Source organism: Lepisosteus platostomus, chromosome 2, assembly GCF_059453375.1.
Source record: "Lepisosteus platostomus isolate fLepPlt1 chromosome 2, fLepPlt1.hap1, whole genome shotgun sequence".
Lineage (NCBI taxonomy): Eukaryota > Metazoa > Chordata > Actinopteri > Semionotiformes > Lepisosteidae > Lepisosteus > Lepisosteus platostomus.
In genome coordinates, this window is record NC_142612.1 from 29890801 (window position 1) to 29907735 (window position 16935).

General features: G+C 38.3%; 1 protein-coding gene across 5 annotated transcripts in view; it reads left to right on the forward strand.

Moving 5' to 3' along the window:
- Positions 1 to 16935, forward strand: part of pcca (propionyl-CoA carboxylase subunit alpha) — a 189861-nt gene that overhangs the window by 54640 nt on the left and 118286 nt on the right. For all 5 annotated transcript variants that reach the window (XM_088604503.1, XM_088604512.1, XM_088604486.1 and 2 more), the window contains 5 exons: positions 6534 to 6665; positions 9197 to 9233; positions 9982 to 10060; positions 14053 to 14155; positions 16402 to 16496. In XM_088604503.1, the coding sequence (XP_088460629.1) occupies positions 6534 to 6665; positions 9197 to 9233; positions 9982 to 10060; positions 14053 to 14155; positions 16402 to 16496 (446 nt within the window). The remainder of the gene's footprint in view (positions 1 to 6533; positions 6666 to 9196; positions 9234 to 9981; positions 10061 to 14052; positions 14156 to 16401; positions 16497 to 16935) is intronic.

The window sequence follows — 16935 nt, forward strand, 5'->3', positions numbered from 1 at the left end:
TTTTTATAACACAAATAAGGCAGCTCCTTGTGTTTTAAGTTATTAGTTTAGGATAACTGTTCCAATGTCAAAGCCAAAAAACATTTTGTATTTAAGTGTTTTTTGAAGTATACATCAGACCTAATTTTCTGTATTTTGTGCAGAGCCCTTACGTTAGAACCGCTATCTTGACACAGAACTAAAAAGATGCTTACAAGATACCCAGTGCAGTTTATCAGACACAAACACATCTGCTTCTGGTAGCTTGGAATTGTGCATCGTAATGACTTGATGCAGATGGTCATAGGGAGAGCTGATCTTTATTCTGCGGCTAGGGAAATACTGTAGGGAATCTGGACATCTTTGCTGTTGTTGGGGCTGATTTTAGTGTGGCCAGGCTCTAATCTCTGTAAAAAGGGCCATTTCATGTAGAAACAAAGTCCTTTGCTCTGTTCATAACTTGAATGAAGGTTGGCCCCTTATGCCCAAACAAAAAACAAAAGCTTAGTAAATATAATGTTCATGAGATTGATTGTCACTTCGAATGAAACAGAAGAAGGGTTTGTCTTCCTACTCTTTAGGTCCAAGTAGCAAAACATTTTTTTTTAATTCAAAAAATGGCTTTGGTTTTGCCAACCCTAAATAGGATGTCTGTTCCAGAGTTACAACTCATAAATGCCAACATCTGCTTCTAATTATCAGTTTATTCCGGCGCTGGATAGGTAGAGTTTCCCTGAGAGGAGGTCTGCTAATGGAGCCAAGGCCAGGCAGAGGCACGGTGGATTGAGTGACAGTTCTCCTCTCTCCTGTTCTGCCGGGCAGATGGAGAGGTGTTAAAATGTTGATTAATTGTTTATGGTCACCTGTCTGCTTTGTCCTTCAAAGCTGGGGGGGTGATTGAAGTTGGCCTCGGAACTCTGCCCGACTCTGACGGGGGACTGAGCGCAGGGTGGCGAGTGGCGTGCCCGTCACGTTGGCGCGCTGGCCGCGGTGCAGGGTATGGAATATCTTCAGGCTTATGTCAAACACCGGCAGGCCATTGTAAAACAGATTCATTCTGAAGCCGGGATCATCGCCGCCGAACAATTGCGTGCCTTCTCTTCCTCATTGCCAATTCTGCACACTGCGCTAGCTGCAGAAATAATGTGTTGTGAACTGCAGCGCAGTCACAGGCGTCTTCTCCCCTGTTGTGACACAGCGCTGTTTCTGCAAGTCATGCATTCCGTAACACAATTAAAAACCTTTTGTTTTAAGTAAGTGTCCTTATAACTGGAGTGTTGAGTATTTTGTGCAACTTTTCATTTTCCTGCTGGGAAAATTAACATCTTAATGAGCCTGTTGTTTACCTCCAAATTCAGGATATTGTATTCAGGCGTGTTACATTCTGAAATCTGTAATTAAAATTGAAATAAAGGAAAACAAATATCCAGCAGTGATCAGATTAATTCAGTTAGAATAAACTGTTTACTTGGTGCTTTTGCCAGGGCTGTTTTCCTCCCCCTTTTTTTAGAGACCTTGCCTTCTCTGGAAGAGTACTGTGTTTGCGTGTTGTACCTAATCTTTTGTGTGAACTAGTTTTTATTAGTTTTACATTTTCACAAATGGAGGACAAAATTCAAAATGTTTATTCAAGAACAAATCACCTTCAAGTCTGCAACCAATGGACCCCGATCCAGAATCAGACGGAGGCTCTGTGCAATAAGAATTTGACAGCACCTCAAACCTTCATCTTTCCTGTTCCCTCAGTACATCATGGATCCAAGGACAAGAGAGCTCCCCAGTTGTGAAAGAGCTCTCCGCGGCATCTACACAAGTTCTCATTTGCCTGGTTCTGGTGTGCAGCGATCATGAAAGAGTACATGTAATTCATCTGCTTTTCCTTAGAAATATTGCATTCAGTTTTTTTTTCTGTCTCCTTGCGTTCCACAAATATAATGGGAAGATTTATTTGATCAAAGCATTTCGATTTCTCCAGAGACTCTGGGTTAGAAGACGATTGCATAGAGATTTAACTACAAAGAGTAAATTCACAAGAAAACGGCAACACAACTGTCTCCGAAGATTTCATTTAAATATCTGTCTTAAATAGCCTCTTAAGGACGAAGCTAGCTACAACACAGTATATTAAAACCTTAATGACTGCGAAGGGAGCATCTTCAAAACTTTATTATGTGTTACCATGGAAATAGAAGCCTCAGTATCTTAATCACTAGTTTATTTCAGGATGGTGGAAGTGAAATGTCTATTGCAAGTTGCTCTTTAAAATTGCTGTCCTTTGCCAGTCTTCAAACCTTATATTACTTTATTTTGTTACAAGGTACAAAAACACTGCAGTCATGGAAATACAATGCATTTAAAATGTAGATAATAGATATACAGAGTGACTTAACTGAGATTCATGCTCTAATTCATGCTCTTATTCATGAACAAAGTAGTTCATTAGTAGTGGTAGTGGTAGAAAGCACAATAATGAGAAGGAATGATAGATTACATAAAGCTGAGAGCAATAGTTGTATAGTTAATTAGTATGTTATTCAGATTTCATTGTCTGCTGTCCGAGAATAATGGTGATATTATATTTGTGAATTGTTTCATGAGCTGTCATCAGTGACCCTGTTTATAATGTGAAAGTATTCTGAATGGTAATGAAAAGACAGCAACTTGAATAGTTTTGTTTTCTGAAATTCAAAGTACGTGCTAAGATAATATTCTTGGTGGATACCCTTTGCCTTAACATTTTATGAAAAATAATTTGATTTTAATTTTTTTTTCTCCATTAACTATTTGAAGTCCTTGAAATGTTAGGTGAAATTGTCAGATTTCACCAATGAGTAAAGATAATTAATACTTGAACTCTCCTGTAGCGAAGCAATGCTTTCTGGTAGAGTTTCACAATAATGGTTGACATAAAAAAATAAGACTAAGGTAACATGTGGGAACAGGTGTTTGGCCGCTCTGAAGTTCATCTAAATCTTTTTGAATGTAATTTGCTTTTTCTGCAGTGGTTTCTTGTCTGCAAACCTGAGTAGATTCCTAACTATACCAGAATCTAAATCCTTGACATATTGATTTATATCATTATATCAATGATTATGTCAGTGAAGAGCAGTGGTCCTAATAAAGATCCGTGCAGCACTCCATTCAGCGCATTGCCCCAATGTGAACATTCCACCTCTATCTGTAAGTGTAAAGTGATAGCTGTCTGTGATGCTTATGTATGAAAATAGATCACAGGTATCCAGATGTGTTTTTCATATTTGTTTGTTTAAAACTGTAGCAGAAAGCATTTTTGGTATTCTAATTATACATGACATGCTGAACCCAATCTGTGTTGTTGCTTCTGTTCCATACAACTGTTCCAATTTGATTCTCCAGGAATAAAAGTGAAGTGGTGGCTTAGGTGGAAGTAGTGTCCAATTTTATGAAACATGGTGTTATAGTTGTTTTAATGGCAGTCTAAATTTAAACAGCTTAAAACACAATTATTAAAACTTTTTTGTTTCTCTTGTGCTTTTACGTTTCTGTTTCATATTTCTCTATCTTTGTTATAGAGTAGGACAAAATTTTATAGTTCTCCAGTGCAAGGTGTAAAAATGTGAAGTTCCAAAAAGAAGTAGCATTTTTCTTTATTTCAATAGAAAGTAGCTCTTGGCACGGAACTGTGAGAAGCATTGTTTAAATTATTTAGAATACGAATTGTTCCTATGAGATGATGAAGGAAACACAAGTTATTAAGTGTTTACAGAGGGAAGTTGAAAAAAGGTATATGATGATTTTTTATTTGTCTTTGCCTGAAGCGCTCCTTTTTAACAAATCCCTCCGAGTGAGGTGGACACTCTAAATTAGGCAAAAAATCTAATTGAACTTGATTAGCATAAATTAAATTATAATTCTATATTAAAAGCAGAATTATGGGTCCACTGTCAGAACATATCTGTCATGCAGACTCTTACACCTGGGCGTTAAAGAAACATTGAACTTATCTTCTGTGGAGCTCTTTCCCTTGTGAACGGGAAAGTATCTGAAGGAAACCCAGGACTTTTATCTGAACCTCAATCCTCCTTAGAAATATTTGTAATATATGTATGTTTGCCTTGTTTCTGCATTTGTGTGGAATGGGGATAAATAGAATTAAACATGAAAAGAAAGGATTAAACCTAAAACCCTTGTACATCTTTGTGAAGCCTAATGTGACATTCCAGAGTACTGAAATATGCATTATTGCTACTGCTGGCAAGGTATGTTCAGGTCTTTCTTGTTCTGCGGATGAGTTATGGCCTAATAAAGGAGAAAAAGGAAGGGATTAAAGTTGATAGGTTTAAGTAAAAGGCCACTGATTCTGTTTGGTGCGTTTATCTGCATGTAATCAGCAGCTACCTCCATTTCCACTGCCAATTTCAACTGAATTGAAGTGATAAGATGGCTTGAAGGAACATCTGCATTCTTGGCTCATTGTGTTGTTGATGGTGCAAGAAAAAGGGATGAGTTAACATGAATCTTAGAAGGCTGTTTAACCTTCTGTTCTCCTCTGGAAATGTAGATGTAATTACATTTGCAGCTAAAAAGGCTTATTCACAGTTTGTACAGTTTAAGGATGCAAATGAAGCATTTTGTGAGCTGCATTGCCCGGAGGAATGTGCAGGAAAGCAGAAAAGATTTGTGGGGATTAGTTCCACAGGTTTCTTTATTATGTAAAGACTGAAGCTTGAATAAAATTGAAGGGGATAGGTGAGTTGAGAGATTTTTTTGAGTCATCTTTGTGCCTCAATTACAAGAATTTTCTCTTTTTGCCTTTTTTTTGTGGGGGGGAGGGACACATCACACAGCGTGGAATGCTATCTGGTGACTGTGAGTTCTTAACACCAGGAAGATGCTTGCTAGACCCCCCACAAACCAATTTGTTTGTTGTAAACAGAAGGCAGAGCGGGGGAAAGTGAAATTTATAAAGAAAAGGGGTTTGAGTTGTCAAAAGTCACAACGTTGTACGGAATCGGTTTGTTGGGCTCTTTGCATCTGATGTATGTGTTTTCCTATTAAATTATGATCTGGTGTGCAATGTATGATTCTCCTAGCTAAGTTTTGGTGTAAAAACATACCAATGTCAAAAAAGGAATGATATAAAAGCAACAGCAAAAGACAGAATTAAGGTTTTGTTAAGAATTTCTAGTTAATTAGCAATTTAAATGTCCATGTATGCATTTTATCTGTGATGGATCAGTTGAAATATTTTGCTCTCAGTGCCTTAGGTTTCAAATATATTACTTGCAGTAGCCATTAGGTTTCCTAGAATCCTACAGGCTAATGGCCTAAAATACTTTAGTACCTAATTTCTTAATTTTTGAGAGTATATGTAGGTTAAGGGTAGCTGACTGTATTATAGTACTTGTATCATATTTTTAGCATTTATGTATAATGGATTCTTGACAAAGTCCCATATAATTTTACAAACATTTTTGTGACATTTTTCATTTAGTTGGATTAAATCTGCAGTTTGGAACACTTTAATAATGTCAAAGCAAATGTCAATGGTAAAAATATCATGGCCAGATTGGCTAAAACCTGGTTCTGGTCCTCTTATTAGAGGCCTGAGGCCTAATTACTGCAGGCAGGAAGTGATATCGTTCTGCATCACAAGAACAACAAGAATGAAGAAAGGGACTTTTTTCACAAAGGTCTTTCACCCTTAAGGGGTGTAAACAATCATTCAAAGCACAATAAGAGAAATCACTCAAAATAATATTCATGCTTGTGTCTTCATTAATATATGCATGGACCAAGTTTATCTGAATGGTCACCATTGACAACCTGTGTGACTGAATACTAAGCATAACATGGAGCATCCTCAAAAAGTTATTTTGTACCTGCCGTGTCAGTGGTCCAACAAAAACGATTAATTGCCCAATTTTTCAGAGTTTCTTTAATATACCATAACAGAAATACCTTGCACCATCAAAATCGCTAGAAGTTTCTGGAAAATGTTTTCATCCTTTAACCACTTGGTCTATAATCTGTTATAATGGTGATTTACCCCCTTATCTGATTTTAGTCCTGATTTACACTCTGCGGACCAATAGTAATTGGTCATTGCCACTAAATTAGCAGTCATGCAGTGGAAAGCCTAGCACAGACAGCTATGTCAAAGACTATGACTGTAGCCTACAACATAGCACAGTTAAGATCTTTTTAATTATATCTGGATAGTCTTTTTTGCTTTTAAGATTGTCAAAATGTCAAAAAGTAATTAAGCTTCCTCACTCTCTTGCTCCAAGCAAGAACATGAATTTATTTAGTGAAAGGGGAACACAGAGAATCGTGTCGTGTGCCATGACAACAGCAAGCACAATGCTGTGGCCTTCTTCACAGGAGCAGCAGTCACGCACGTGTTTGTTTTAATTAAAGGGCCTGTTTACAGCGTGGATCTTTCCAGTCTGTACAAAAGGGGGGAAATGGGGGTTTTATAAACAATTATTGTTCTGCTTTCCTGTAAGTGTGAATGCTCAGCTGCTGTCTAATATGTTTCTGTTGTAAAGTTAAAGCCTTCATTATCTCCACAGGCAGCAGAAGGTGTCACCTTCATTGGACCTGACACACATGCTATTCAAGCCATGGGAGACAAGATTGAAAGCAAATTAATAGCCAAGAATGCTAAAGTCAACACCATTCCTGGCTTTGATGGGGTGGTCAAGGTGAGGCGATTCTGTTGGATGTATACTAGGGTCCTTATGTTTATTACAGATTTTTAAATGCCCTGCAATGGTCATACAGGAGGAAGTGCTGTATATAAAAGTGCTGTGCACAAAATAAAAAAAAGTTATAAAAGTGTCCATATCTTTTTACAGTGACCAATTCCTATATATTACTTAATCATGGGTGATGGGGGAAATGGGTCGCTTTACATTATTTTATCATTTGTGTTACGATGATTTGTGTGGTTGAAGGTACAGTTGTAATCAGAGTTCTCAGTGTCATAAAGAAGTTGCATGGTATTTAAAACAATGGTGAAGAAATGTTTTTTCCCTGTTGCTGGTGTTACACTGTTACAGAGCTCATTGCAGCATTTGATTAGTTTGAGGCAGGAGTGGTTTGCTTTGCGTCTTTACATCTCCAGTTCCTTTTGACAAATGCTGTAAAATAGATGGTAGACCAGGGTTAAATAGGTGAGCAATCAAGGAGTGAAGGAGCCTATTTAACTTTTGCTCCCTGCTCCTCTCAGAAATAAGGTATGATTTGCAAGAAAAAAAGGCCATTTAAAAAGTTGCCTCCTTTGCTTTAATAGCAGGGCTTTATCAGTCATCACTCCTCATACATTTTGTTCAAGAGACCCTAATTGTCTGCATTTGGCAGGTTTAACACTTCCTGACAGAGTGGCTGTTAAAGAGAAGTGTTCTCGCATAACTGTCACAGACAGGAACAAAGGATTTGCAAATCCCAATGTGTGGAGACCACTAACATTCCAGAATTGCCCTCTCCCTGCATTTACATCTCTGAGAATAAATAAAAGATGCCAAAAGAACAGAGATGGGCTGAAAGACATCATATCACAAGAAAACGGTGTTCAGCAGCACTGATCGGCTACATGAACCAAATGTCTATTAGAAATGTCTCATTAGTAAATGTAGATGTTTCCATCCAGCACACAAAAAAAGGGGGCACTCACATAACTGATGCTGCTCTCTGGAACTCTTTGAACTTAACAAGCTCTGATTTGTGGAGCAGACAAGTTAATGAAAGGAAATTAAAGTTTCTGCCAGCTTCCTTAGCCAGTCGTCTTTTTTTTTGTTTTAACTGAATATTGAAACCTTTAAAAACCTATTTTCTTAATATTCGTCACGTTGTGTTCTTTTAAGGATCCAAAGAACTGAATTTCTGGTTTCAGATTTTTGCTTTGTTAAAAAAAAGTTCCAAACTTTTGACAGCTTTCAGAAGGGATTGCAGTGAAAGCTTTAAAGCCTATCGGGTTTCATTTTAATGTTCATAAGTCAGCTCCTGTTACTTTAGACACACCAACCAGCTGACAGTTCCTGCACCTAACTCCTTACACATTCCAGCTTATGCACAGTTTTTATTCTGCCAAAGCCTTTGCATAAGGCAATTTACAAACTATTAGTGAACTGCAAAAATAAGTGATATAACAAGCCCAGATAATGCAGTAGTTCACTCTAGCCCAAACCCAACAAAATATAAGATGCAGAAATGCTCGTAGTACTGAGATCAGTCATAGAATTTATATGTCATATAATAAATAATCTCACATCAATGATACAGCATAGGCTATGATGTACATGATGCTTAGTTTGTAGTTGTGGAACATTTGAAGAAACAGTGTAGAAGTACTATATTTAAACAGTTTTGGAGACCTTCAGATACTGAAAATGCATGCTGTTTTGTAAGCAAATGCCTGCAGCGTGTATCTTTCTGAAATGTATAAGCACTTATAATAAAAATAATAATAATATTCATCCATTGACTTTTCTGAAGCACGAATGCTGTTTTTTGTGCTTGAAAAGTTGTGTGCATCCTATCAATGTGAAGTTGCACTTTTAAAACTTCAGGAATTTTGTTGGTAGTATTATTTCATCATTTGGTGTTCTGTGGAATACTAAAAGGTACTTAGTAGATGATAAAAGATGGTTTTTGCATTTATAGCTAAACTAAATTGTGTTGTGAAACTGAAATGTGCATCTGTCCATCAAAAGGAAATCAGTGCTTTGTCTTGCTTGTTTGTTTGTTTCCCCTGAGCTGCTGTTTATATTTAGGATCAATTTAAAAAACTTAAAACAATAGAGAATCTACTCCCCCTGCTGACAACATAGAGGACAACAACCCCAGTAAATTTTTCAGGTATTCAGGAACATGTTGGGAGTGATAAGGCTTTCATGACATTTTTGTCATACAAGAAAATGAAAAATAATCGGTTTCTCTTTTTAGACAGCTCTACCAAAATGTGCAGAAATGTCCTGTAATTCCAGGAGCTCTTTTCAGCTGATTTTTTTTCCTTGTTGTTTTCGAGTGGTGTTGTAAAATTATAATGATGTAGAACCGGCTTTTGCAACTGATGGTATTAATTTTACATTGCCCCAAATGAAAAGGGTCAGAAGGTTGTAAAATCTAACCATAAATGAATCCAAGGAGACAGTAGAGCAATATATAGCTGCCCTGAGGACAATGTGCAAGAGCTGCTGGGATTAATGTTGACTCTCGTTTCCTGCGTCTACAGGATGCAGACCAAGCTGTCAGAATTGCAAGGGAAATTGGTAAGTCCTTGGTTTTAGCTGTTCTGATGTGCTATTCATCTCTTTATGGGGGCCATGCTGATAATTCACATTACTCTTTACAGCAGTGGTGCTGCTTATTATTTGGTGACGTCTTAACAGCTATTTTTTTATTTTAAATTTACGTACATGAAGGTTTACCAGGTGAAAAAGAAATATTCATCTGTTAGACTAAGTTTAACCCCCTAAAACTTGTGTTGCAATCTCATTGCAAGCAAGGTAGCTGGTTCTAATTTTATGTGCTGTGGGTTTACTGATACCATAGTTATGAGTTTGCTGTCAGACTGTGACAGTTTGTGTCATTTTCAGATTAAAATTTAAAATCCAAACAGGCAGAATGTTTTCTTGTAATACACAGTATGTCTTCAAGTGTTTTGATATTGTGTGCAGATTGTATTGATTGTTCTTGGTAACCTAGCTGAAAACAAACCCATTGCAGCTATGTGCACATAACTAAAGCTGGACCTATGTGTTTATATGCCAGATAACATTTGTCCAGGACTTTAGGATGGGAAAAGGTTTCAGCGATCGCAGATTTCCAGACGTTTAAATTAAAATGCACAAGCTGCTGCTGCCTCCCTCGTTTTTTGCGGAAAATGTGCTTTTGGGTGTTTTTTTTTAATAAGTGGTTATTGTCTTCTGTATTATATTGGACATATGGTCAGCTGTCATGTTCACATGACCAAATGATCAAAGCCTGAACTTCTGTCTAATTGTTCCCCACTGATAGGCTACCCCGTCATGATCAAGGCATCAGCAGGTGGTGGAGGGAAAGGCATGAGGATAGCCTGGGATGATGAAGAGACCAGGTGAGACCCTGTCCAAAAATCAAGCCTTGAAAAAATACCCGTTATCCAGCTTCCATCACCACTGCTGCTACCTGTCAGTGAAGAGAGATGACTGAGGAAAGGGGAGACGCAGTAGAGCTTCTCCAGATTTCACAGCTCTGCAGCCTTTGGAACTTTTATCTCAGCAGAGTCATGTCGAGTGCCACAACGGTGTCCTTAGTGTTTCAAAGCTGAAATAGAAATAGATTCCATGGTTTGTGTTACTTGTACGTGCTGCTGAATTGGGATTGCAACAAGAAGTACAATGCAAAAGGTGGTAAAAATGTACCAATCAATAGCAAAAAGCAATTGAACAATAAATGGGTTCAGTAGTTACTCCTGCACTAATTTGTATTGAGTATACTCTCGACACTGCACTTTTTGTTGTAATTAGCTATAATTAAGGGAGGCAGTATCTTAGCCTGACTTTAATTTGTGAAGTCCTTGCAAATTTCGATGAGAAGGGAATTTTGCTTGTTTCTGGCACTTCCTAAACATTTGGCAAACATTGCTATTCATTACTTTTGCAAAATTTAAAACTCTGTCCTCCGTTCACTGCAATCTGTTCATTTTCTGAACCGGTGAGCTAATCAGCGCTGTTTGGAGAAAAGCCTTGAAGGTTGGTGGAACATGAACGCTGTTCCGCAGTGAGTGTCTCACTGCTTATCGATGGAGGCACATCCTCCCGACCGGAGGTAAAGTCGTATAATGGGAGCGTGGAGCTTAAGGGTCTTCCCTTAGCTTTGGGACTGTACCTTTTGCAAAGCTGTCTTGGCAGGGGGGGAGCAGTGCCCCTCAGTTGAATTTTAATTTGATAAATTTTACCGCCAAAAAAAAGTTCAAAGGGGTCTGTAAGATGGAGAGTGTTGGGGTGGTCCTGTGGGCTGGAACAGGCAGATGACTGGTGTAAACAGAGCCCAGCAGGCATGTTGTTTTTGTTTACACTGTTGGAGAGGGTGCCATTAGACCAAACAGCTAGCGTTGCTTCACATGTTAGTGAAAATCACTGGAATGCCATTCACTCCTGTTTGTCACTGTTTACACAGAGCCAGCTCTCCCAGATGGTCCCTTTTCCCAGCTTTCCTTTTTTTTCCCTCCCTCTCTCTTCTGCCTTCATTAAATCGTCTCGAAGCAGACGGCGTGAAAACTGGGTGGTGAAGGAGCAGAAAACAATTTAGTGGCATTTAAAGACAAAGTGCTCCCATTTGCATTTGCTATCTAATCCAATCTAATCTTGAGCTACATTTTTAATTTGCAAATTCAAAAGAGCTTAAGAGAGGAGGCTAGTCTTAATTAGGTTAGTTATCTGTAGTCTGAATGGATAAAGTACTCACACTGTGGCTGTTTCAAATTAACCTAATTGGATTTTTTCATAGCAAACTTAACGAACAACGGAAAAAAAAACAACAAAACGCATAAAAGGAGAATGTATCGTTTTTTTGTGCTGGTGTTCACTGAAGGGTTCTCTGTTAGTCATGGTCAAGTTCCCTTTCCTGCTATGTCAAAACAAACAGCGTACCCAAGCAGCTAATTAAAGGGAGACTTCACTGGGCCAGTGGAGTGGTGCTGAGTTAGAGCCGGTGGACAAAGGATGCAGCTGAGGACCCCCTTTTTTTTTTTTCAAGCTGACCCATTCTCCCTTCACCACTTTCTGATGTCTTCTCGGAGTTGGTGGGCTGATACCCAAATGATAGCTATTGTCAGCTGCCATTGCAGCTCATGAAAGCCTGTGAAGAGAAGGCTCCCATCTGCATTCACAAGGCCATGGGGCTGGATGGGAGTGATAGCATCTCTTTATGTACTTATGCACATGCATAAATCGATACACACATGTGTGAAGGGTCCAGTCATATTTAAAAAACATTGCAGCTCCTTAGAAGAGTAGAATTCAGCCTCCTTGGTAACTGACTGCAACATCCTCTATTGGTGAGCAAGAAAAGGCTGCCATACATACTGTAGCCGTCTTCATTCCTGCTCTAGACAGCTCTTATCAGTCTCTGGCAAAACAACAACTTTAGGAAAAGTCTGCTCATTTTAATATGACTGGGATCTGCATGCATTTGCAGTGTTCTTATTGAGGCTTGTTCAGCTGTGTATAAGTTAAAAGAGGCCTAAAACGACATTTCAATATCCAGGTTCTGTGCTTAACTGGTTTTCATTTTATTGTTATGTGAGTGAACCACTACAGCATTTATCAGTAAAAGCAAACAAGTATTCTTACTAAAATCTAGCGCAAAAGTATCATTCTTCATCTGTGGAAAATAAAGCAAATAAGTAAAGGACGTTCATAAACAATTCAGTTTAAGTAAAGACTGGCTGTTATTTGATAATAGGGAGGGGTATTGACCCCATCAGAAATTTTGTCCAATAAATTAATAATTACATAATTTTGAAATGTTCTCTGTAATTTCCAAAAGTGCATGAGGTCATGGAAATTAAAAAGCTCAATTTTTTTCCATGGTGTAGTTTACAAATTCACACTTCTCTGTGTACTGGGATGTGAATTAACATTTTTTTTTCTCAGAGAGGAGTGGGAATGTGTTCCAAGGGGATAGCAAGAATGAGAGAAGTAATGATCCTTCCTTGCTGAGCTCCTTAAATGTATATTTAGTAACAGAATATAAACATTTGCTCAGCTAGGTATTTTTAGTGCATACATTTCTACATTGCAAAATTCTGCCTTTTACACAATACATCAATACAAAAAGCCCTGGATGTTTTGCTTTTTTCTCTAAACAAGTATGTTTGTTGGAAATATTCTAAAAACTAACATTTAATAATGGTATCTTGTGGTCAGTAGCTCTGTTGTAGACATAGTGATGATAATACGGTGCATTGTTTCATTAAGTTTTTCATCTTAATGACTCGATGTCTTTTGATCACAAAAGAAGACCAGACCAGAAGTAATATAAAATGAGGCTGAATTCTGCCTCTTTTATTCCTTATTGTAGTATGTGTTCTTTTGCATCAGGGTGCAAAATATGGGCTTGCTATTTTTATTTATATAAATGCCTGTCGAGACCTGCGTTATGCATTGTTGTGATGTATAGATTAATTAATTAAGCATATTGATTTATGAAGAAGGATTGAAGAGTGGGGATTTTTATTTAGCATACGCTTCAGTGTGTAAAATTGTGTTAATCCAGAAAAACCAATCTGAGGAATCTAGTGGAACTACTATAAAAGAATGCCTAATAAGTACATGCCTGTTGTTTTTAATCCTTTAGTTACCCAGATAAGTCAGTTTAGAACAAACTTTCATTTGCAATAACTTTAGACATGCCCATTTATACAACAGGACAATTACTGGAGAAATCAGTGAAGTACCTTGCTCAGGGATATAACAGAAACGCTGCTGCTCCTCACTTATGGTGTAGGTTTTAATCCCTAGTTGTTTGACGGCTTTACATAGTGACTCAAATTGAGGTCTGTTCCTTGCAGCCTAATAGTTGTTATTGGGGTTTTGGCTATGGCTCTCATACAACTTTTGTTTCCTCTGTATTCAGGCATGTAATTCTGAAGGATAATTATGGTACTGGGAAGTTTTAGAAATTGAGGCTGTTTAGGTGACCACACATTTTGAAGGTGAGGTGATCTGAAGTATGTGCAAAAACACTTATATGGTTATATATGAATTTACAATGAGTTGCATGCCGTATAATTAAAAATGAGTCAAAATATCATGATGAAGAATTAACTAGGAGCACCCCTTCATCTTCTCCAGAAAAAAGATGAGTTTAGAACCCCCCCCCAACAGTGATCATGATCCACATAAAGTGTGTGATACCTTGAGGTGTTGAGTTCTTTTCTTGTCCTCTATCTACTTCTTTCAAAAATAAAGACAAGCCCAGAGAAATAGCAACAATATACAACAATAACAATATATATGTATATACACACACACCAGTTCTGTTTAGCTAAGCACGTTTCTGCTGTTCAGTATTCAAAAATGATTGTTCTGTCTGTGCTTGCAGGGAAGGTTTTCGCTTTTCTTCCCAAGAAGCAGCTTCAAGTTTCGGAGATGACCGGCTGTTGATTGAGAAGTTTATTGATAACCCTCGACACATAGAAATACAAGTAAGTCAGTACATGGTCTGGCTAAAGTGCCAGATATATTGAGAAATTTCTTCATTACCTTAAAATGTTCTTCTCATGCTTCTCATGACATTTTAGTCTAGTCTATTCACTCATAACAATTGATTTGGGTGATGATGTTTTCTCCCCCTCATTTTAACAAGGGTGATACAAGTGTGATGCACTGGGTGCCATCTAGGCAACTCTTGAAAAGCAGTCTGATTGATTTCCTTGATCAGAGAATTCAACAGCCAAGCACCAAGGGAGTTAGGTGGGAGAACCTTGAGGCCTATTTGTAGACCTTTCAGTCTTTCAGATTAAAAATATATTGACATACTGTCCCTGAGAGTTAAGATTACTCATAGCATGGCTTTCATTGAAGCATTCTATTCTAAACATTTACATTTCATGTGCCATAGTCTGCATAGTCCATCATTTACAATGTAAGTACAATTGATTTTTTTACATTTGGAACGCTTGGCGTGTACAGGATGTCCATATCAGAGCCACCGGCTAAGGATCTGCGCCTGTAGCTGCAAGGTTGCCGGTTTGAACCTCAAGGCCGGCAGAGGAATCCTATTCTGATGGGCCCCTGAGCAAGGCCCTTTACCCCTAGTGCTCCAGGGGCGCCGTATAAATGGCTGACCCTGCACTCTAACCCCAAACTTCTCTCCCTGTCAGTGTCTCATGGAGAGCAAGTTGGGGTATGCAAAGAGACAAATTCCTAAAACAAGAAATTGTATATGGCCAGTAAAGTGATCTTATCTCATATCAGTCTTTGCCGAACTGGATTTTTTATATTTGGTCTTGAATACATCTCTTTAAGCTGGCAACTCACTGACAATGTTTTTAAGAAACAATGAAGCATTTAGATTAAAAATAAAAAATAACGCCTTTGGCGTTTTGTGTCCTTTAATATTTATGGGGAAAGTTCAAGCCATTTAAAAGATACCTTCCGCAGCCTTGCAGACATGAGCAGGGTAGCGATGCTACTAAACCCAGTATAACAGAGGAGAGCTGGCCTGTAATGTTAGTGATGGTACGTGAGATTATCAGATGTACTGAGGAGCCACAAGGTCCTGGCTGTTACCTGACCTGAAGACAGCTTCTGAAGTGAGGCTTGCTGCAGACTCCTGACTGTGTCCCCCTGACAGACCTCTCTTGGAGAGGAAATGGAAACCATGGTTATGTGCTGTCGTCTTGTGGTTTCACTGCAGGATCTGTGATAAGGTGAAGTCAAGTCAATTGCCAATCAATATGAAAGATCGTCTATCCATCAATCCATTATCAGAAAGCGATTTATTCCTGGTGAAGGTTGTGGCAGACTGGAGCTTATCCTGGACACTCATCTGAACGGGAGGAGAGACCAGTCCACTGCTGGACACACTCTCACACTCACTCTGGCACAGGTGCACAAGGATAATTTAGAGGCGCCAGATTGCTTTACCACCATGTCTTTGGATGATGAAATGAAACAAAAGCCCATGGACAAAACCCGTGTATATCTGATAATATCACGGTGTGCATGGGGAGCGCATGGAAAACACCACACAGAAGGTTCCTCGCTCAGGAATTGAGCCCAGGGCTAAAAGATTTTGAGGGAACAAGGTTGTTTTCCTTTCCATGATGGATACTCTTGGTAGTCAAGTAGATTTCCTTCTTGGATGTATGTTAAAATGTTATCATTTGCCTAAGTATTACTTTAGGTCCTTACTGAGCATCATAATATGAGGGTTTAGGCATGTTGATTCTGTATGCTATGCTTTATACTTCTAGTGGTTTGATTGAGGTCCAGTTCCTTGTGTCATTTCTTTTATTAGTGTTCATTGCCTTTTATGAGCCAGAGCTGTTGACCCTAACTTTTAGAATATCATGGACATGCAATGTTTTAATGTTTATTTTTATATGAAATATTGTTAAACTGTTTAGTTGATCCCTTCATTAATCCTTTCAGGTTTATTATAATGCACAAAACATGTCTGAAGGGAATAAATGAAAAAATCCCTGCGGTCAGTGTTTCACAGCTTTATTTTGATGGTCTCTGAGTTAATCCTTTTTACCTGCTCTTTTAAAAAAATTCTCAGAAATGTCCAGTGCTTGAAAGGGCACCTGGACACTTGATGTTAAGCGGTGAGATTAAATTGGATCTTAAGATCTTTGAAGTCCAATCCTCTCAAATAATTTTTTCTGTCTTCTTTTGAACATACAGCAAGTAACTGACGCCATCTTTGCATGCCTTGTTTTTCAAGGTTCTTGCTGACAAGCAGGGCAATGCGCTCTGGTTGAATGAACGAGAGTGCTCCATCCAGAGGAGAAACCAGAAAGTGGTGGAAGAGGCACCTAGGTAAGACTGCAGATGCTTTCCGTTGCCTCAGAATAAGAAATGTACTAAACTGCCAAATCAAATCAAACGTCCGTAGGTCTAAGGGGATAGTCCACAAGGATTTAGGAAAGTAACTTTTGAAGAGTTCTCTGAACCAGCAGCAACAAAGTAGTTGGAAATGTGGTGTACTTAAATTTTTATTAGGCTAGGTAGGCATTTGGGGATACAAAATACAAGATAAGGTACAGATAAGGTCTCAGCGCACAAATGTGTTAATACCACAGGGATTTGTACTAGGAGCACTGCTTTTCCTAATTGATATCGATGATCTTGAGTGTAGTAAAGTTAATAAACTTGTCAGGTTTGCAGATGATAACAAAAAAAATGGAGAATTCAGAAAAACTAGAAGCAACAAATTCAATTAAGAAAGATTTAGATAAAATTTGAGTCTATGCAAACA